This window comes from Odocoileus virginianus, chromosome 30 (genome assembly GCF_023699985.2).
Source record: "Odocoileus virginianus isolate 20LAN1187 ecotype Illinois chromosome 30, Ovbor_1.2, whole genome shotgun sequence".
NCBI classification, from domain to species: Eukaryota; Metazoa; Chordata; class Mammalia; order Artiodactyla; family Cervidae; genus Odocoileus; species Odocoileus virginianus.
In genome coordinates, this window is record NC_069703.1 from 38,034,413 (window position 1) to 38,054,491 (window position 20,079).

Sequence of the window (20,079 nt, forward strand, 5' to 3'; positions counted from 1 at the left end):
GGTCACTCAGGATGTGTCAACTGTCTGGAGTGGAACGAGAAAGGAGAGTAAGTATGAGGTCCGGCACCTATGGGTGCTGGAGAAGGATGTGGAGAGGTTGGGAGGAGGGGGTTTTCCTTCCTCTTTGTAGATCTAAGGACACGAGTGGCCCCAAAAGAGAAGTTGGGTCCTCTGCTCTCTGCTGTGTTGCTGTTCTCTGCTGTGTCCTTAAGTTTCATTCATCATCAGCAGCATAAAGTTAAATAATAAATCCCAGATAGATGGAAGGTTGGATGACCTTCCAGACTCTGTTTTTTTGATAAGCTAATGCATTTAAGGAACAATGAGAAATCCTCAGAACAAAATAAAAGAGAATCAATCACTGTTTATAAGATAACCTTATATTCTGTGACACTTACTGTTGTTCTTAAAGTTGTGTGTGGCCTAAGTCCTTTTCACCTGGGACACACAGGATAGCGGAACTTGAGGAGAGGTCAAAACTGTTCCCTGTCTCTGCTTGCAGCTTGCTGGCCTCTGGTTCTGACGACCAGCACACGATTGTGTGGGACCCGCTGCACCACAAGAAGCTGCTTTCCATGCACACAGGACACACTGCAAATATCTTTTCTGTCAAGGTGAGCAGGGGAGGCCGCAGAGCAGACGAACCGTGTGACTGGGTTGTGTGTGTGGTCGTGTTTGCATGTGTGTCTCCCACCTACTCTGGGGGTCACAGACGTCTTTGTGATCTGAGCATCTGCTGGTGATTTCTAAAACTCTCTGTCTCTTTTCCATGCGCTAATTCCTCTCTCAGAGCCAAGAGGTCAGCTCCAAATGAATGTATACGCATGTGAGTGGTGATGATATAAGGTATGGTTCTGAGTATGAACTTTGATAGCGTAGCAGGCAGACCCATGTTTGACTCCCTTATTTGCCTCTTGGAAGCTGTGTGAGCTGGGCAAATCGCCTGACCTCTCTGAGCCTATTTACCCATCTATAAAAAGGAAGTAGCTAAGGAAAATTCCTCAAATTCATGAGTAAATAACTTAACTAAAAAGGGAAGTAGCAATCCACAGGGTTGGTGTTACAGTTTAAGGAGATGGTTGATTTAAAAAAAGCACCTGGCACAGGTGATTGTAGGAAATGAGTCTGCTGTTTGTTGGTGGAGGGGAGTTGAGGAGAGGGGAGGGAGGGGACTTAAAAATGTCTTCAGATTTCTGAAAGTGAAAATGTCCAACTTTTTGCGACCCCATGAACTGTATAGTCCACCAGCCCCCTCTGTCCATGGGATTCTCCAAACAAGGATACTGGAATGGGTAGCCATTCCCGTCTCCAGGGGATCTTCCCGACCCAGGGATCGAACCTGGGTCTTCCACCTTGTGGGCAGATTCTTTATGGTCTGAACCACTGGTGAGGCCTCTCTTCAGACCTCGGGAGACCTGTTATGTGAAAGTAACGTGAGGCTTGACCCTTTTGGTTCCAAAGAACAGACCTTGGATTACTGACTATGAGTTTTCCAGAAGCAGATGTAGGCCTGATGAAGGAAAGAACTGTCTAATGCTTAGAGGTATTTGAAAAAGGCAAAATGGGCCTTCTGAGGATGTAGTCAGTGTCCCAGCACTGAGGTATTCCTCACTGGGAACTTAAAGGAAATGACCTTTAAGGACGTTTCCAGTTCTGAAATTCTATAATGGTGTATGTGAGAGTGAAGCTGTCCTTTGGAAAGCCTCACTAATCCAAGAAATCTTTTCCTGATTAATATCAAGAAGCCTGAAGAGGAAGACAGATTCAAGAGCTCAAAACCAACTTATTTCCCTAATCAGAACTTATTTCCCAGCTGACTCTCATCTGCTGTTCCAAGGACCAAGCCTAGATTAATTTCTGTGATTTTTAATGACTGAGAAATGCTCATTCACCTCTTACATGATGACCAGAAACTGCTTTCGTCCCCTGAAAAGTGTTAGGTCTAGTTTAAATCTGCGGGGTCAGATGAGGAGAAGGGACCTAAGCTGTCAGTTTGGCATCATAGAACACAAAATGTCGAGTTCAGAGACCAGAATTGGACAGTGGCCTTGATATTTCCTAATACTAAGACCTTGGGCAAGACCCTCAGTCTCCTCTTGTATTATAAAAGGGTTCCTCTCCCTTCTGGTGATAAACCACAGATGTACCTAACCCACGAGCTCCCCCTCGTGGCATCTGTAATGCAGGACGAGTAGGGCGGCAGCCACAAGCTCTTCCTGAGGGCTCTTCTGTTTCTGATGCAAGTGGGGTGATGTTGTTTCCAGACAGGATTAAAGATTACTAGTTGTCCCTAAAAATGATCAAGTTCCATCTTTCATCTAGCCCTTATACTGGTGAGCTATCAGAGAAGTGGATGTGGAAAGAGTGAATTTTTAGCTCAAGCCAGGTGGAATTTTAGTATTTTTAGACTTTTAGTCTTAATCAAAATTATGTTTGTGGCTGTTTTGTCCTTGCCATATGTGATCTGGACCATTTTGTTCTCAGCTTCATTGGAATGATAGGGTTCTCCTTCTGAATGATGGCCACATAGAGCTGTAGCCTTCTGATGCTCAGCCCTTCCCCAGGGTCTGACTTGTGAGCCATTTCCAGCGCTGCCCTTATAAGGAGTGCTACTTGGAGCATCTGTGCACGGGTCCCTTTTTTCTTTTAGAATTACTTCTCAGAAGTGGTAGCTTTGGATCAAAAGATAGAAATAGTTTTTGTGTTACCTGTTGCCAGATTGTTCTCCAGAAATATTCAAACCAATTTAAAACACCCACTCTCTTAAAACACTGAGGGACTTGTGTTTTAAGACTAATTTATTACTTAACCCCCAGGTTATTAAATAGTCATCATGAAGCATCTAGGAGTCAGACAGACTTGAATTTGAACCCAGTCCTGCTGAATGCTAGTGCCAAACCTCAATTTTATTTTATTTATTTATTTTAAACCTCAATTTTAATGAGATTTTTATATTATATTAATAAGATAAATCACATACTTGATGTCTAGCACATGGTAAATGCTCAATAAATGGTAACAACTGTGATTATCATCCATTCAGCTCTTGGCCTGGGGAAGAATCAGAAGAAGAGAGTTCCTTAGATAGTCCAGCTTGGCGTGGGTCAGAACCACTCTGGAAAATAAAGGTGTACACCCTGATTTTGACCTTTAGGCCTACAGGCTGATGCTCAAGATCTAAAGTTCTCTTGGTGGATTGTCTTGGATGGGCTCCTTTTCTTATCTGCTATGGAGAGGGGGGGAAAAAGGATGCTAACATGCAGGCTAGTCTCCTTCAGTGGCCTACCCCCACCACCTGCCAACCTCCTCTTCAATCTCTCCCAAGCAGTTCCTGCCTCATGCTGGGGACCGCATCTTGATCACAGGGGCAGCTGACTCCAAGGTGCATGTCCACGACCTGACCGTGAAGGAGACGATCCACATGTTTGGAGACCACACAAACCGGGTGAAACGCATCGCCACGGCCCCCATGTGGCCCAACACGTTCTGGAGCGCTGCTGAGGACGGGCTTATCCGGTGAGGGCCTGAGGCAGGGCGTGGGGCCGGGGCCTCCCCTGCTCCCGCTCCTTGTGGGTTCCCCCTCCCATCTGCCCTCCTGCTTCCTCCCACGGACCTGGTGCCTTCCCTCCAACAGAGGTCCAGCCTCAATGGTCTGCCCAGCCCAGTTATCAGGGAACAAATACAGTGGGAGCATTTGCTTACCCTGTTCTTCACTTCCCTCACTTCTTACCCTCTCCTGAGCTACACAAGCCCGCTGGCTTCCTCACCGCCTCACACACACAGTCTGCCTCCTCTGGGCTTTCCCTGTGCTGTTTCCTCGACCTGGTTTTCTCAGTCCCGGCTCTCTCTCAACTCTCTCTTACCCTAAGGAGACTGCTTAAGAGTCACTTCCCGAGAAGCACCTTCCCTGGCCGTCCTCTCTACCACAGACCTCCCACCATTGCTTTTTTGTCTCCGTGCCCTCACTGTATCCTCTGTAGCGCAAATCACCATCTGGAGTTACTTTATTTATTTGATGGTTCACTCTTTTGTCTGCGTCCCTCACTGAGGAGTAAACTCTGTCAACGTTTTTGTCTGTCCTGTCCTTGGTTGTGTCCCTAGAGCCCAGCACAATGCCTGGCACACCGAGGCACATGACACATTTCCCTTGAACAGTCAGTCAGTGGACATATTCTTGGGAGGGGGATCACCAGCCAGAAATGGTTAAGTGGACTCCCCCTTTTCACTGACCTATATCATCACACCTTTGCCTCGACTTCCCTTTTTCTTACAATGGTCTCATTGCCTTTGTTTAACTCCTTTCTTCAGCTATAACCTGAGAACTTTTTCCCTCTCTCCACAATCTGCTTTAATTGCCTCCCTTGAGACCCCATGGGACTTTGTGCACGCTTCCTTTTTACAGAGGACAAGGGGTATCTCTGTCATGGATGAACCAGAACTCAGAACAGGTCGAGTCCGACCTCTGTCACTCAGTGTCCAGGCGAGTCACTTCACCCTCAGACCTGTTTCCTCATCTGTAACAAAAACCATATTTTAGGAAGAGCAATCTGGTGAGGATGGCTTAGAAAGATAAGCGAACAATGAAGAAATTATTGCAGGTGTTTAGGTGGGGGTGGGTGAGCACAGGGGTGATGCCTTGGCCATTTTCTGGATGTGCGTGCATCCTAGAAGCAAAACAGGTCCCTGGCAGAAGTGTGCTCGTGCTGGGTGGATGTTTTGGCCTGACCTTTACCATTGGCTCAGATGGTGAAGAATCTGCCTGCAATGCGGGAGACCTGGGTTCAATCCCTGCTTTAGGAAGATCTCCTGGAGAAGGGAACGGCTCCCCACTCCAGTATTCTAGCCTGGAGAATTCCATGGACAGAGGAGCCTGGTAGTCTACAGTCCTTGGGGTCACAAAGAGTTGCACACGACTGAGCGACTTTCACTTTCACTTTACCATCTGAATGGGACTCGGGCTTGTTCTGGGTGTTGGCGTTTCTGGGAAGCTCGTAGATGATCTCCAGATTCTCTTTTCTGTCACCTCTGTACTTCTTTTGTTTCCTACAAGAAACTAGGTTAAGGATAGAATTAAGAATTAGCATCAAGAAGCAGAGCAGAGTGGTTAAAACACAGTCTTCCCAGCTCTGCACCATCCCAGCACTGCAGTTGCTGTGGTGTCATCCAGGCAAGTTATGGAACTTCTTTGAACTTCTAGTGGTACCTAGGGATGGTGTGAGAATTTAATTAGATAATACCTGTGTAACACTTGGGAGCACTACTGGACACCAAGCAATGTCTCATGAAGTGTTAGTAGTCAGTAGTAATAGTACTTAGTGGCAATAATATTGATATCTGTTAAAAAAATTAAAGGGTTCAGTAGTATCTACCTTAGGGAGTTCTGTTAGAATAAAAAGAATGTATGAGAAGCCTCCTACGGGTGCTTGGCACACAGGGCACTCAAGATACAGGAGTGGTTTTTGACATTCTTACTTACAAACAGATCCAGAACCCCTCCCAGATCCTTGGCACTCCAGGCCTTGGCTTCTCCCCTGCCTTCTGCCCACGGACACAACCCCCAACCAGCTGTGTCCTCTCTCACAGCCAGTATGACCTTCGGGAGAACAGCAAACACTCGGAGGTGCTGATCGACCTGACAGAGTACTGTGGTCAGCTGGTGGAGGCCAAGTGCCTCACCGTCAACCCCCAGGACAACAACTGCCTGGCCGTGGGGGCCAGCGGGCCCTTTGTGAGGCTCTATGACATTCGCATGATCCACAACCACAGGTAGGAATATGTGGCAAGTCCCTGGGAACCTGCTACCCCCTACCCTCATTGCCAGGCCCTCATCTCTTTGAGGTGGGTTTTTTTTTTTTGATTTTTTAAAATAATTCAATCCATGCTTGTTTTTATGAAAAGTGTATTAAATTATTTTTACTCCATTACCTGAAAGAAATCACTGTGTATATTATCTTCTGTACATACATAGTGTACATAGTTATCATCTTATACATGTAAATTCCTTTATTTGTACATAGAATTTTACTTTATTATTTTTTAAAAAATAAAGTATACTCAGAACCTCCACAGAAGGCCCAGACCTGTGCAGCTCCACCAGTCTGAGTTTTCAGTGGGCTCCTGGGACATGTATATGAATTTCTGGCCTGCATTACTTTCCTTTGTGGATTTGGACAACTGTTGTTACTCTTCACACACTACATGGCTTAGAGTGAGCCACGAGCTTTAGCTTCCTCATCTATGAAATGGGAGTAACAGGGTGGCCATGAACCAAAGACGGGAGGCAGGGCCACTGTGATGTGTCCACAGCTGTCTAGTTGATTGACTTTTGGGGGTGCTTAGGTCAGGAAGAAAGGTACCTCTTCCTCTTATCTCTCCAGGGACACAAATGGGTTTTTCCCGAGGAAGTGTAGTCTAGCCAGGAGTCCTGATCAGTATTATAACCTATTTTGTTTGCCTTGCCACCAGAAAAAGCATGAAGCAGAGCCCTTCAGCAGGCGTGCACACCTTCTGTGACCGACAGAAGCCCCTCCCAGATGGTGCGGCTCAGTATTACGTAGCAGGTAGGGTGCTGATTGTCTCTGGAGCGGTGCAAGGAGGCAGTGGCGACCGAGGTTGTACAGACCTGGATTTAATCCTGGTTACCATCCACCAGCTCTTACGTGACCTTTGGCAAATTTCTTACCCTGAAGGAATCTTAGTCTCTTTTCTGTAAAATGGGATTGTGATGACTCAGTGATATAGTGTATAAGAGTTGCCCCAGTAGGGGCCCCAGTAAGGGCTTAACACTTAGAGCTGCTTTTCTGAGGAAGATGATTGATCACTGGGAAGGCTGACTTCTCACCACTCCCTGCCCCTTTTGGGAGGGACTGGAAGCCTCAGACTCAGGTAACTCTGTTCCCTGCAGGTCACCTGCCAGTGAAGCTGCCTGACTACAACAACCGTCTGAGGGTGCTGGTTGCCACCTATGTCACCTTCAGCCCCAACGGCACAGAGCTGCTAGTCAACATGGGGGGAGAGCAGGTATGGCTGCCGCCCAAGGTGGCTCCTCCCCTCCCCTGCCCCCACATCTGGCAGCCAGGGCTGTGTCCGCCGCATCCACTACCGTGAGGCAGATAAGAAACCTCACTGTAAATGACGTTACCGTGAAATACAGAAATGCTATGGCACTGTTGGAATTCCCAGAGAACTACCCTGGCCTTGAGCGTAAGCCTTAGAACTGACAGACCTGTCTTCAGACGCTGGCCTTTTATTTATGAGCTGTGTGCTGTGACTTTGAACACCTGTCTTCATTTTCCTGAACCTTGGTTTCCTCATCTGCTGCTTTCCTAGGAGGAAATCCTGCAGCTCAGAGCCAGGGTGCAGTTCAGGGCCAGCTTTGGGAAGTGTTCTTTGATAATGGCCAGTTGCTAAACCTTCTGTTCTCAGTCAGGTTGTTTAATAACCCTTGCATAAATTCATTTACTCTCCAAACACTCACTGAGTACTTACTCTGGGAGTAGCATTATCATAAACATGAGGGAGACAGGTGCAAAATATGATCCATGCTAGGTTGACGGGAGAGACATAGCAAGTGAAACAAACCATTGATGACATTTAAAGGCAAGGTGTGATACAGGCGAAATGGGATGTGGAGACTGGGTGAGCCCCTGAGTTCAGAAGAGGGCTCTGGATTCAGATTGCTGAGCCATCGCCTGGCTTAAAGGTAGTATAAGGATAAGTGAAGAGACAGGCTAACAGAGTGGTTCAGAGCCAGACAGACTTGGTTTTGGGTGCTGGCTGTGCCACTTGCTGCTTTTATGGCCCTGGATAAATTAATTAAACTCTGAGCTGACATTTCTTCTTCTGGAAAGGTGGCTGATGATAATAGTACCTTTTTGTGGTACTAAAGATGGTACTCATTTTGTGGTACTCATTTCTAAGATGAAATGAGAAAAGTCATATAAAACACTTAACAGAGGAGCAAAGTTAGGATTCAATACATGTTAAGTAATAATAAATAATATTTACTGAGGGAAGTAACTAGCAATGTTACTTTGGGCAAATTGCTTCTCTTCTCTGAAAACTGAGGTTTCGGTTTTCCCATTTGTAACATGAAACCCCTGAGGCCCTTGTTGACCTAACACACATGTGATTCTAAGGAATGATAGTATTTCTAGCCGTCCACTCCAAGGGCTGGGCACTGGGAGGATTTTCCTGCCTGAGGTTTGCTCCATGAAGCACCCCGTCCTGGGTCACTTGGTGGATCCCTGCTCAACATTCAGCTACATTCCCGAGAGCTGCCCAGGCCTCACTCCTGGCCCGGCCACGTTCTTGCCTCACAGTGTCCGTCTTCTCTTGACCCCTGCACTCTAGGTCTATTTGTTTGACCTGACTTACAAGCAGCGGCCGTACACCTTCCTCTTGCCTAGAAAATGCCACTCCTCAGGGGGTAAGTTCTCCCTCCCCGGCTCCTTCAGGGCATCTCTGCTGGGGAACGTGAATGTGCGCTGCCTCTGCCGGGCAGCCTGCCCCTTACCTTGCGCTGTGGCTGTGATCCTCCAAGAAGGAGCAGGTTCTCTGAAATAGCACTGGAAGGGAATCCCAGGTCAGAGAGCGCTGTAAAAACAGGTTTGCCTCGCGGCCCTTTTCACTTCCCTCAGAAAAAGCAGGTTCTTTCCGTGGTTTGGCTCTTGAGGACCTGAAGTAGTTGTGCCATCCCCTGCCATCCTAGACCAGTCTCCTCAGTGCTTCTTCCTGGGGCCCCTCCTCACCCCCCCACTTTTAGGCATCCCCACAGCCAGATAATGCCAAGTTGAAGCTATGTCCCTCTCCAGCCAGCAGAGGGCGCACAGGCTTGCTTTATGTGCTTGCCGGCCTGCCTGTCAGAACTTGCTTTCTGGGAGTGGACCTACCCTGGGAGGGATAGCCCTGCTGTGGAGCCGTCAGATCCCCAGATGGAAGCTGGAGGGCTGCTGAGGAGAAGTGAGGACCTCCTCCTAAGTTGTTGCTGTTCCTTTCTCACCACCCCCTGCCAGAAGTTCAGAATGGCAAGATGTCCACCAACGGTGTGTCCAATGGCGTCTCCAATGGCCTGCATCTTCACAGCAATGGCTTCCGGCTGCCAGAGACTAGGGGGCATGTCAGGTAAAGCCAGCCTGACTTGGGGCACAGAGGCTTCTGGAATGTGGCTAGTGGTCCCCATGCCACCTCTGCCTGGTGGGACCCCAGTCGTGCTCCAGCTGAAGCTCTGGTCTCTTGGTGCCAGTAGCTGGGGTCAGGACCCAGGAGCTAGCTCCTCTTAGCCCTGGGCTCCCTCCTAAAGGGTCCTGCATAGACAGGCCTCCCCCGTTGTGTTTGCTCCATTCATAGCATCTTCACGCCTCTTTCACTGCCAGGCCCTGAGCTCAGCTTTGGATATAGAGGTGCCCAGGTCCTCTAACCCTTGAGAGAAACCTCTCTATAGAGAGATCCATGGGCGGGACTTGGGCGGTGACAAAGTTCGGCTCAGCATGGAGGCTGGAGGTGTCAGCTACTTACATGCCCAGTTTGGTGAAGAATTCCTTTAAACCTATCTGAGACAACTTCATTTCTGCCTCTCTTGGTTTTTTTCACTGGCACAGAGCATCTGGAATTGTGACCATTGACCTGCCACAGTTACTCAGGCCAAGGGTGGGAGTGGTGTCCCCTTTTAGATGACAGTGCAGACCTCAGGGACCAAGAAAACCTGAGAGGCCTCCAGGCAGGGTCACAGACATCCTGAGGGGCTGCTCTGCCCTTCCTTGGTTGGCCTGACACTCTGCTTCCCCCGCAGCCCCCAGGTAGAGCTGCCCCCATACCTGGAGCGGGTGAAACAGCAAGCCAATGAAGCTTTTGCCTGCCAGCAGTGGACCCAGGCCATTCAGCTTTACAGCAAGGCCGTGCAGAGGGCCCCTCACAATGCCATGCTCTACGGGAACCGAGCTGCTGCCTACATGAAGCGCAAGTGGTGAGTGAGCCTGATGGAACCAAGTTGCTGAGGCATCCAGGGACATTAGCAGTGGCATCCTGCTGCCCCTCAGGTCATGTTAGGCCCAGGCCTCTCATCAGCTCCTGGTTGGTGGTAGGCAGGTGCCTGACCTGTGAATCAGGAAGCCTCAAACACCAGGAAAGCTCACAGTTAAGTGGAACATGTTCACAAGTAGCTTCGGCGTGTTAGTGCTGTGGTTGCTGGAAGCAGGAATTGAGAGAGTGGTTAATCCCTGTCCTTGGAGAATGGGGCCTTGAATTTGACTTTTGAAGGAGCAGTAGAATCTTGCTAGATGGAAATGAGGCCCTGGTGAATTCAGTTGCTGTTTGAAGTAATTGTGCAGTGCCTTGACCTTGGGGTTTGCTGTCCTATGCTCTTGGACCCTTTGGACCAAGCACAAGCAGGATCCTAGACATCTGAAGCTGGCTGTGGGTCTTGCTGGGTGGTAGTGGCCAGTGGTAAGGGAGTAGGTCTATATCCTGAAGAACCCTTTATCTTTGGAGACCACCAGGGCCCCCAGCCCTTCTGCCTGCAGCACCAGCAGGCAAGCAGGCAGGCAGACCCCATCCCCCAGCCAGGGCCAGGATGGGAGATGGATAAAGCTGGGCCCACAGCCATTTCTGCTCCGTCTGGCATCCGTCGGCTCTGCCCAGACAGACAGGCCAGCTGGTGTGCCATCGTCTGGCTGCAACTCGGCAGGCCAGAGAGGGAAGCTTAAGAAACCCACCCAAGTCAGCAGGCTGGTGGATGGGGGTTTGGGAAGATGCTGCCCCCACAGGCCTTAGCTCAGACATCAGGAGTTGGCCAAGGGATCAGATGGCAGCCAACCCCAGGAGATGACAGTTGGGGGCCCTCCTGAGGTGTGTTGCCCCTCTTTTCCAGCAGGTGGGTAGGATGCAGTGGTCTTCACACAGGCTGTAGGCTGAGAGCGCTCTCACTCCTGCATTTTTGCTGAGAGAGACTGATGATTTCCCAATCCACGGTACCCTCAACATGTTCTCTGAATCCCTACTATGCACTGGTAACTAGAGACACAAAGTTCTGTCCCTCCGAGTTCCTGTGCTTCAGAGCGCCCAGCCTCTGGACGGGGGATAAAGAGATGGGCATGGTCCATCACTGAAGAGGCAGGAAGCAGTGAGTCTTTGAAGGGTCAGGTGAAGTGCCAGGGGCAGAGGAAAAGTCGGGTCACTGTACCTGGGGATCAGGGAGCTCCAGGAAGATGTGGTGTCTGCTTTCAGTGTGGGCAGGCTTAGACAGGAGAGGGAAGGGGGAGGGGCTGTGGGGGAGGGATATTCCCAGGGAGATGGAACGGTGTGAACAAAGGCGTGGGGGTGGCGGACTGACTGGAGAGCTTGTTTGCAGAACAACAAATCCATTTGGCTGGAGCAGAGGGCTCGAGAAGGGACTGGCAGGAGATGAGTCTGTGAGGTAGCCTGGGGCCAGCCTGGGAAGGACTTGGAATGCAGAGCGGTGGCGTTTTGGCCTCGATTCAGTGGATGATGGGCAGCTACTGAAGAGTTTCGAGCAGGAGAGGGAGGTGTTGAGGGCTGTCTTTTCAGGGAGATTGAGCTGGCAGCAAGTTCGGATGGGTGCGCCCTGGGGCCAGCCTGCTCTCTCCCCATCCCACGTGCCTGCCAGTGACCCTAGAATGTCACGTTCTGTCCCAGGCCAGTCTCCCCAGGGCAGCCATCTGCTCCTGGATGCTGTGGGAGCCGTCACCCTCTGGCTCCTGGCTGCTTTCTGGTCTGGCTCTCCCCGGGAGTTCTGAGGGGCACCTTGCAGGCGGTAATTGGGTTTCCGAACAGCGCCTGCTCCTCCGTCACAGCCACTCGTTCTGACGCAGGCCGCGCCATCGGAACACTCTGTCTCCTGCCTGCCTCCGCACTGCCGAGCCGCTTGTCCCTGGTCTGAGCAGGCTGCTCTGAGGACCAGTGCTCCCTCTGGGTGCTGTAGGAGGGAGGGTCAGGAGCACAGCTCCAGCGTCGGACCCACCCTGGCCCCCGTGCACAAGGGTTGTGAGCTGCGCCTTGGTGGGGAGGCCATCAGCTCTTGGGGGGGGCGGTGGGGGTGCTTCTTAACACAAGTGGGTCCTAGGCCCGCCTCACCCCAGCAGAGGGGAAAAAGGAGAAGCGGCTCCTGTGAGGCACCTGGCTCTCCAGTCGAGAGGTGGGGCATCTGTGGACCTGGGCAGATGTGTATTCTATACTCCGGCACAGGGTGGGAGGAAGAGGGGCTTCTTCTCTGACCCTCCGCCCCCCCCTCCCCAAACCATTCCCACTTCCCCACATCCGTGCTTCGGGAGTTTGGAGAAGTTAGTTGGACAATTTGGAGCTCCTGTGGCCTATACCCGCCCCCACCCCCGCCATCCGCTTCCAGAAAAGTGACTGCCAGACTGTTGGGCCCCATCCTCCAGCCCCGGGGGGTAGAGGCCACAGCTGCTGTGGATCAGTCAGCCAGGACAGAGGGGGGCCTGGCTGAGGACTTGCTGCCTGCCGGTCAGACCAAGCCTGACACTTCTGGCTTCCCTGGACCACAGAAGTGCCCTTGAGGGCCCCCTGCCTTAGGCCTGGCTTTGAAGGCCAGCCGGGGGGATCTGAGGAGGGAGGTGGGTGGAGGAAGGGAGAAGGAGGGCCTGGGGAGCCTGAGGCGGGCAAGATGCCAGGCCTTCTGCTGCAGAGCTGCGGGTGCCTGGGGTGAGCGGGCGCACAGTTGCACTGTGTCCACCAGAGGGCAGCCCGACACTGATTTTTGCCTCATGCCCACCTCCCACCCTCTACCTGCCAAGACCCTGGGCTTCCTGCCTTGCCTCCTAAACATACTCTGCCTCCTGGGGAGCAAGGCCTGGGCTGAGCCAGGATTCTTTCCATCCCCAAATACCTTTGCCCTGAGATCACTCAAAGGTGGGCTGGGGTGGCCACAGGATGCCACGAGACTGAATGGGGATGCCCTACCTGCCATGGGGCCCCACCTCCAAACCACACTGCCTGCCTTCCCAGGGATGGTGACCACTACGACGCCCTGAGGGACTGCCTCAAGGCCATCTCCCTAAATCCATGCCACCTGAAGGCGCACTTCCGCCTGGCCCGATGCCTCTTTGAGCTCAAGTACGTGGCTGAGGCCCTAGAGTGCCTGGATGATTTCAAAGGGAAGTTCCCAGAGCAGGCCCACAGCAGCGCCTGTGACGCACTGGGACGTGACATCACGGCCGCCCTCTTCTCCAAAAATGACGGTGGTGAGTAGAGTGCGCGCTGAGGAGGGGTTGCTGTCACTCTGCCTGTTGGAGGTGCCACGTGACATCCTGGAGAGGACAGAAGTTCTGAGGCTGCAGAGGCCTGGGCTCACCCTGACTGAGAACCACGTGACCTTGAGACAGTCACTTGGTCTCTTTGAGACAAGGGTTAGCAATAGCGTGTTTAAGGCACCCAGTGTAGTTCCCCCGGGGCTCAGGATAGGAGTCATCCTCTCCTGTCATAGCCAGGCCTCTGGCCGTTCCGTTGGGATCTGAACTCCAGCTAGTTGGCTAGAATGCACTTGCTCCAGATTGCATGGGTGCAGAAGAGACAGCACCCAGGGCAGCAGAAAGGCCTCAGACACAGGTATGGAGCCTCAGTTCTGATCTCAGCTCTGCCGTGTGGACCCATGCGACCTTGGGCAGAGCACAGCCTCTCCGAACCTGCTGGCTTATCTGTACAGGGTGTTGAAGAACCCGCCCTGTTCCCCTGGGTGGCGCTGGAGACTGAACCAGGTAACTGTGCAGGCTGCAACCATGAGAGGGGAGCTCCCTGTGGGCAGACTGCAGCTTCCTCGTCTGCTCTGCAGTGCACTGGACCGTGGATTGATCATTTGTCTGGATAGTGCCAGTCACTGTGCTATGTCCTGGGAATACATCTGGGAGCACGTCAGATGAATTTCTATATTCATGAGTCTATAGCCTGGTGAAGGAATCGAGCGATGAAGGAGCAGCAAAGAAGGCCCTTGGAGACCTGACAGGGTGCAAGTGCTGGGGGAGGGCTGGAAGGCAGCCTGGGGTTTTTGAGGAAGAGACATTCAGGCGGAGATCTTGAAGCTGAGGAAGAGGTGACTAGGTACAAAGTGTCGCCAGAGGTAAAGCGTTCTGGCAGAGGGACCAGCATGTGCCAAGGCCCTGAGGCAGGCAGGAACAAGGCACTGAGAGAACTGGTATGACTTTACCAAGGCACTTAAGCAGTCCGCTGGGATCCAGGCTGACTTGTCTTCTGGAGCAGGAGGGCTTGGACTTGACTGCCTTCAAAGCCATGAATCTATTTAGAAAAAGCACCTGCTCAAGGCTCTCTTGGCAGCGCTTTGCCCTCCCCGCCCCACTGCTCACCTCCACAGCAACAGACCTTAGGGCCGTGCATCCTCGGGCCTTCCAGACATTATTCAGGGACCTAAGCCAAGGCCCTCCTGGCATCAGCGGTCTCCTCTTGAACACCCTCAAGGGCAGGATGCACAGATGCCTCTTTTTCACAGTTGTTCCCAGTTTTCCAGGGTAGGGGGAGAGGGATAGCTCTTCATGGCTTACCACTTGGACAGAGAACAGGGTGAAGGGTGGGGAGGAAATGGGGAGTGGGGGAGAGATGGGCAGGACTCTCATGGTCCCTGTTCTCTGCCCCAGAGGAGAAGAAGGGAGCAGGTGGTGGCGGCGGCCCTGTCCGCCTCCGCAGCATGAGCCGCAAGGACTCCATCTCCGAGGACGAGATGGTGCTGCGGGAGCGAAGCTACGACTACCAGTTCCGCTACTGTGGCCACTGCAACACCACCACGGATATCAAGGAGGCCAATTTCTTTGGCAGGTCCGAGGCCCTGAAGAGGAGGAGGGCCCAGCCCAGTTGGCCACAGGAGGTTGGGGGTGGTGTGGGGACCTAGGCTTTCAGAAGTCTCAAATCGCAGCTCCGTGCCCTTGGGCAGATGGCTTCACCTCTGTGAGCCACCATCACCCCCAGCCCTCCCCTGTAGATGATGTACTGTCTTGGATAGGTGAGATTCATGAATATGAATCAAGCATCTCCAGCAAGATCCCTTCTAAATATCAACAGTGTGTTGGGGGCAGGTGTGCTGTAGGATTTGGGGGTCTGGATCCAGAGAGGCTAGGACTACTGAGGAAAGGCTGAGGCAGGAGTGTTCCCAGAGACCCCCGAGAGGCAGGATCCGATCCTGGCACCCACGGGGCTTATAATGCACTTTGAGGGAGAGTAAGTTAGAGGGACCTAGGCCGTCTGTGACCCCAAGGTTAGGAGAACAGTTGGACAGTGACACGACTCTCCAGCGTGGAGAGGATTCTCGTGTGCATGGGAGTTCCAAGTCAGGTGAAGACCCCAGAATTCAGGGGGCCTGAGTGGCTCCAAGCTTCCCTGCTCCCCCTTTCCCTCAGCCATGCAGCCTGTGGGTCATACCCCCACCTGACCTCCCTGCCCTTTGCCCCCCGCCAGCAACGCTCAGTATATCGTCAGTGGCTCTGACGATGGCTCCTTCTTCGTCTGGGAAAAGGAGACCACCAACCTGGTCCGCGTGCTGCAGGGCGACGAATCCATCGTCAACTGCCTGCAGCCACACCCCAGCTACTGCTTCCTGGCCACCAGTGGTATTGACCCTGTAGTGCGGCTCTGGAACCCCCGACCAGAGGTGAGGGGGCGGGCAGGGTGGCAAAAGCCAGGTTGGGAGAAAAGAAGGGGGGTACCCTCTGCGAGGCCTCCAGCTGAGCTCATGGGGGGGGCGGGAAGGGAAAGGAGTCACAGCCTCACGGGGCAAGGGGCTGCCAGGGGAGCTCTCTCCCCAGGGGTCCAAGCTGCGTCAGGGCAGGAGCCAGAGAGTTCTGAAAGCTCCAGATGAAGCGGGCAATTCTAGGGGCATATCCGTGAGCCAGGTGTGAAGGTGAGCCTCACACCCAGGAGGCAGTGACCCAGTAACTGGGACTGGGTAAGGGAGGGCGCCCACCCTGCCCCAACACCAGCTCCCGAGAACGGTGCCCCGCCCGCCCCACCCCCCCCACCCCCCCCACCCTCCCCACCCCCCCTACCCCGCGCCCTGTCCCTTGTGTCCCTCTGCGTCATGTCCCCCAGGAGCCCTGCAGAGGCCAGTGCCTCAGTCACACGGGCAGCGCCTAGGCTTTGGAGCCTGATGGGCCTCAGTTTGAATCCTGGTCCCTTCACTTAGGCCTGAGGGACTCAACCCAGGTTTTTATCTTCTGTATATTGGAATGGGCCTGACAGCACCACCTCAGAAGGTCGCTTTGAGGATTAAAGTAGTGATGCCTGTGATGTGTCTGGTCCACGGGGACACAGGGATGGTGTGGGCAGTCAGGTGGGCTGGCCTGAGGCCTCCCCTGCTCTCTGCCCACCTCCTCCCCCTTCCCAATTGCCTATACATTTTAAGACCTTTCCTTGAGTGGGGAGTGGCAACAAAAGAGTGGGGTGGGGGAGTTGTGTATACCCCCGGGGGGTATAGTATGTGTGCCCAGCAGGTCCTGGTGTGGGTCCACCCTCGCCTATGTCCGTGCATTCCCCCCGTCAGTTTCCAGTGTGGGGCCTACCAGAAGACACTCTGGTGTGTGTATTCCCCCCAGTATATATCTCACTGTGTATGACTATGTGCCCCCCTACCCCCAGTGTAATGCGTCATCCCCCTCACATGCATCCTGGTGTGTGTGTGTGTGTGTGTCTGTGCATCCGTCCATACATCCCAGGACACGTTGCCCTGCACCTGGGCACTCGCGGGTACACCCACGCACACCCCTCATATGTACACACCCCTGCACACGTGTCGCTCAGTCTGTGTGTGTGTTTCCGCTGCACACAGATCCCAGGAGTAAGTGTGCCTCCCCTGGCTCCCCTCCGCAGAGTGAAGACCTCACAGGCCGAGTTGTGGAGGACATGGAGGGCGCCTCCCAGGCCAACCAGCGGCGCATGAACGCGGACCCGTTGGAGGTGATGCTGCTCAACATGGGCTACCGGATCACAGGCCTGAGCAGTGGGGGTGCCGGGGCCTCTGACGACGAGGACAGCTCCGAGGGCCAGGTGCAGTGCCGGCCCAGCTAGACCCTCCTAGCCCCGGTCTCAGCCCCCGCTATCGGCTGGATCCTCTGCCCCGGGCAGGAGGTCAGGGGGTTCTGTTTTGGTTTGTCTTCCCCGTCCCCCCCCTTTTTTTTCCTATTTTTCCCCGTTACGTTTGTTAGTTTGGCATTGCGGGTGGGGATTGCTACAACGTGCTGGCTTTTGGACTTTTGGGCAGTTGCCCCTTGACTGGCCCCAGCCCTGAGCAGAGGAGCAGGAGGGGAAGCTCCTCCATCTCCCCCAACCCCCCTCCCCCCTCCACATCCCTGAGGGCTCTGGCCTGCCTCAGGTGGGGAGGCCAGGGCTGCCGCTGTTGCTGTCTCCGGGGACTGCCCCACCCTTGGGCTGGCAGCAGGAGTGGGGTGGAATTGGACAGGCTGGCCTTGGCCTGTTAGCATTCTTGCTCTTGACGGGCGAGGCTGGCTCCCTCCTGGTCTTCAGGGAATGTTCTAGAAAAGGACAGGGTGCACCCCATCCCTGCAGAGCCGCTGTGTCAGGGTGGAAACAGAAGTGAGGAGGGAGTCCTGGAGAGGGCACGGTCAGGCCACTGCCTCCTCGCAGCCCGGCGTCCTTTCCCTCTCCACCCCTCCCCCCCACCCCCCGCCCTGCTGGACCCCCCAAGCAAGGGTGCTGGGTCCTTACTGTGCGGCCCGCCCTCACCGGCCCTCTGGGGGCTCAGCCTCTCCCATGGGCCCTTGCAGTGGGCGGGGGCACCACACCATTCCCCGCCCACCCGTGCCAGCCCTTCTGCACTCTGGGGGGGCCCCACTCCTCCCTTGGGCGCTCTCCGGCCTCACTGTGACCTTTCTGCCAGAGCTCCCAGCCAGGCCTCCTCTTGCTGAGATGGCACTCCCTTCCCCCCCCCACGCTGAGCCGCCACAAAGACCAAAGAAGTGATGGCTTTTCTCTGCCCCCTGCTGCTCTGGGGGGAGGGGTGGGTCTCCTGAGCCCTGGGATGGAAAGTCCCTAACTCGGCCCCTCCTCAGCAGCCCAGAGCTCTACACTGGATGCAGCGGTCACCCCAGCACCCCACCGCCTCCCTCCAGGCCTCCCTCTTGGCCCCCTTGGCTCTCAGCTCGGGAGCTCTCCCAGTCGTTGGTTCCCCGCCTCCCCATTCCCCTCGGCGCTCCCCGGGCTCCAGCCTCCAGCTGCAGCCTCCCTCCGCCCGGCTCCCTCCCTCCACCCTGTCTCTGCCAGGTGCCTCCTCTCAGTCAGGCTACAGAGAAGCCCTGGAGACAGCAGGGCCACGTTAAAAGCTTTTTCACAGTTTTAAGAAGATGGGGGTGGGGGTGGGGTGGTGAGGATAGTGGTGGGGGGTCTGGCACCATCATTGCTTTAATCCCAGCGACACAGGTGGCAGCCTCTCCCCCTTCCTCTCCCCCCCCATCACCCCCCCCACCCCTCTCTCCTAGCTTGGTAATGAAGTGTATTTATTGGTGAAGGAAACAGCTGCTGCTGCTTCTCCTGCTGCTGGGACTCGCTCCCCTGTCTCTTCTCCACGACCTTTCTCCAGCCGGGAGGGGAGAGCCGGAGCGCTGAGGCTGGGCCTGGGGCCCAAGGACTAGCAGGGGCCCCTTTGCTTTCCTGTGTTCCAGCCACCCGCCATTTCCTCCCTCCCTGCCTCCTGCCTGCCCAGCCTGGGCCCTGCCGTGTGGAGAGACACAGAAGCCTTACTGTCCTCTGGGGGCAGGAGCCGAGCCTTTTTGTTGCTCCGCTCCCAGGAGAGTGAGGGTGACGCAACTGATTAAAACCATTTTGTTCTAGGTGTGGCTGGTGGCATTTGTGGGTTGCCCATGGGTCTGGGGGAAAGGGAGAGGATGTCATCTCCGTAGCTCCATGACTCTTGAGTAACCACACCTCTGCCGGCTGGGATGAGTCTGGCCTTGGAGCATCTCTGTGGACCGTGGCCACCAGTCCAGCAGGACCGAGTGCAGAGCCTGGCCCTGATGGCTGTGATTTGCAGTTATCAGCTTTCATTATCTGGGCTGTCTTCTCATCTGTAAAGTAAGGAGGGTGAACTCCTAGTGGTTTTTCAGACTTTTAAAATCACAACCCAAACAAATATACATCTTACATTGTGACCCAAGATACCCATGCTAATTCGTATGTATATAATGAACATAAGTTTTACACAATAAGACTAAGCCTTGCTACATGCAGTGTTCTCTAATCACCATTCTATTTTATGAAGGAGGAAAAAAAAAATGCTGTCTATAACCCACTAAATTGATTTCAAAATCTGTTTTCTTGATGGGCCCTAGATTAGAGGATTTCTTAGACCAGAGGTTCCCAAACTTTCTCAGCTCACTGAACCATCAGTGCCTCAGTAGTTTTTATCTGGACCCCCTAAGCCAAAAGAAATACCTAACATTTCAACATGTCAATTAAGCCAAGATGACTTAAGAATTTATGTCCTGGACTTCCTTGGTGGTCCAGTGGTTAAGAATCCGCCTGCCAATGCAGGGGACCTGGGTTCATTCCCTCTTCCGGGAAGATCCCACATGGATCCCTGGTCTGGGAAGATCCCACAGGCCACGGAGCAGCTAAGCCCGTGCACTACTACTGAGCCCAACAAGCCACAACTGCTGAAGCCTGTGTGCCTAGAGCCTGTGCTCCACAAGAGAAGCCCCCGAGATGAGAACCCCGTGCAACCAAAAATAATAATCTTTTAAAAAAATTTTCATCCTACCAAGTTAGTCTTTAAAGAATACACAAAAGAAAAAAAAATTGAAAAAAAATACATATCAGAAGAAACTCTATTTCCTTCTTAAAGACTACAGTAACTAATGGAATCCGTGTGCTTGTTAGGTACTGTAAAACTTGTCAGACTTTCTAATCAGACTGGACACCACCACCCTCATTTTGTGTTCCACAGTGACTTTCATTTACTTTGTATCTCAGCAAGCTCTAAAAACTCAGCTTCTGAAAGACGACGTAATCAAAGGAATGCCGTGGAGTCTAAGGATAAAAGTGAGCTACCCTGTGCTTGTCCTCGCGGTAGCCAACAGATGCTAAGTAACTCAG

The 20,079-nt window shown here is 53.3% G+C and overlaps 1 protein-coding gene across 8 annotated transcripts in view; it reads left to right on the top strand.

Annotated features, from left to right (window-relative positions):
* Positions 1 to 18,818, top strand: part of WDTC1 (WD and tetratricopeptide repeats 1) — a 61,453-nt gene extending 42,635 nt beyond the window's left edge. For 3 of the 8 annotated variants that reach the window (XM_070458998.1, XM_070458996.1, XM_020909163.2), the window contains exons 4-17: positions 1 to 47; positions 503 to 614; positions 3,329 to 3,516; positions 5,584 to 5,766; positions 6,466 to 6,560; positions 6,905 to 7,020; positions 8,353 to 8,428; positions 9,015 to 9,123; positions 9,791 to 9,964; positions 12,982 to 13,217; positions 14,622 to 14,799; positions 15,436 to 15,628; positions 16,843 to 17,019; positions 18,468 to 18,818. In XM_070458998.1, coding sequence (XP_070315099.1) covers positions 1 to 47; positions 503 to 614; positions 3,329 to 3,516; positions 5,584 to 5,766; positions 6,466 to 6,560; positions 6,905 to 7,020; positions 8,353 to 8,428; positions 9,015 to 9,123; positions 9,791 to 9,964; positions 12,982 to 13,217; positions 14,622 to 14,799; positions 15,436 to 15,628; positions 16,843 to 17,019; positions 18,468 to 18,620 — 2,037 coding nt within the window. In that variant the 3' untranslated portion in view covers positions 18,621 to 18,818. Of the gene's footprint in view, positions 48 to 502; positions 615 to 790; positions 847 to 3,328; positions 3,517 to 5,583; positions 5,767 to 6,465; positions 6,561 to 6,904; positions 7,021 to 8,352; positions 8,429 to 9,014; positions 9,124 to 9,790; positions 9,965 to 12,981; positions 13,218 to 14,621; positions 14,800 to 15,435; positions 15,629 to 16,842 lie in introns of those variants that run through there. The other 5 variants (XM_070458999.1, XM_070459000.1, XM_070459002.1 and 2 more) reach the window with 5 other exon arrangements.
* Positions 18,819 to 20,079: the final 1,261 nt, after the last annotated feature.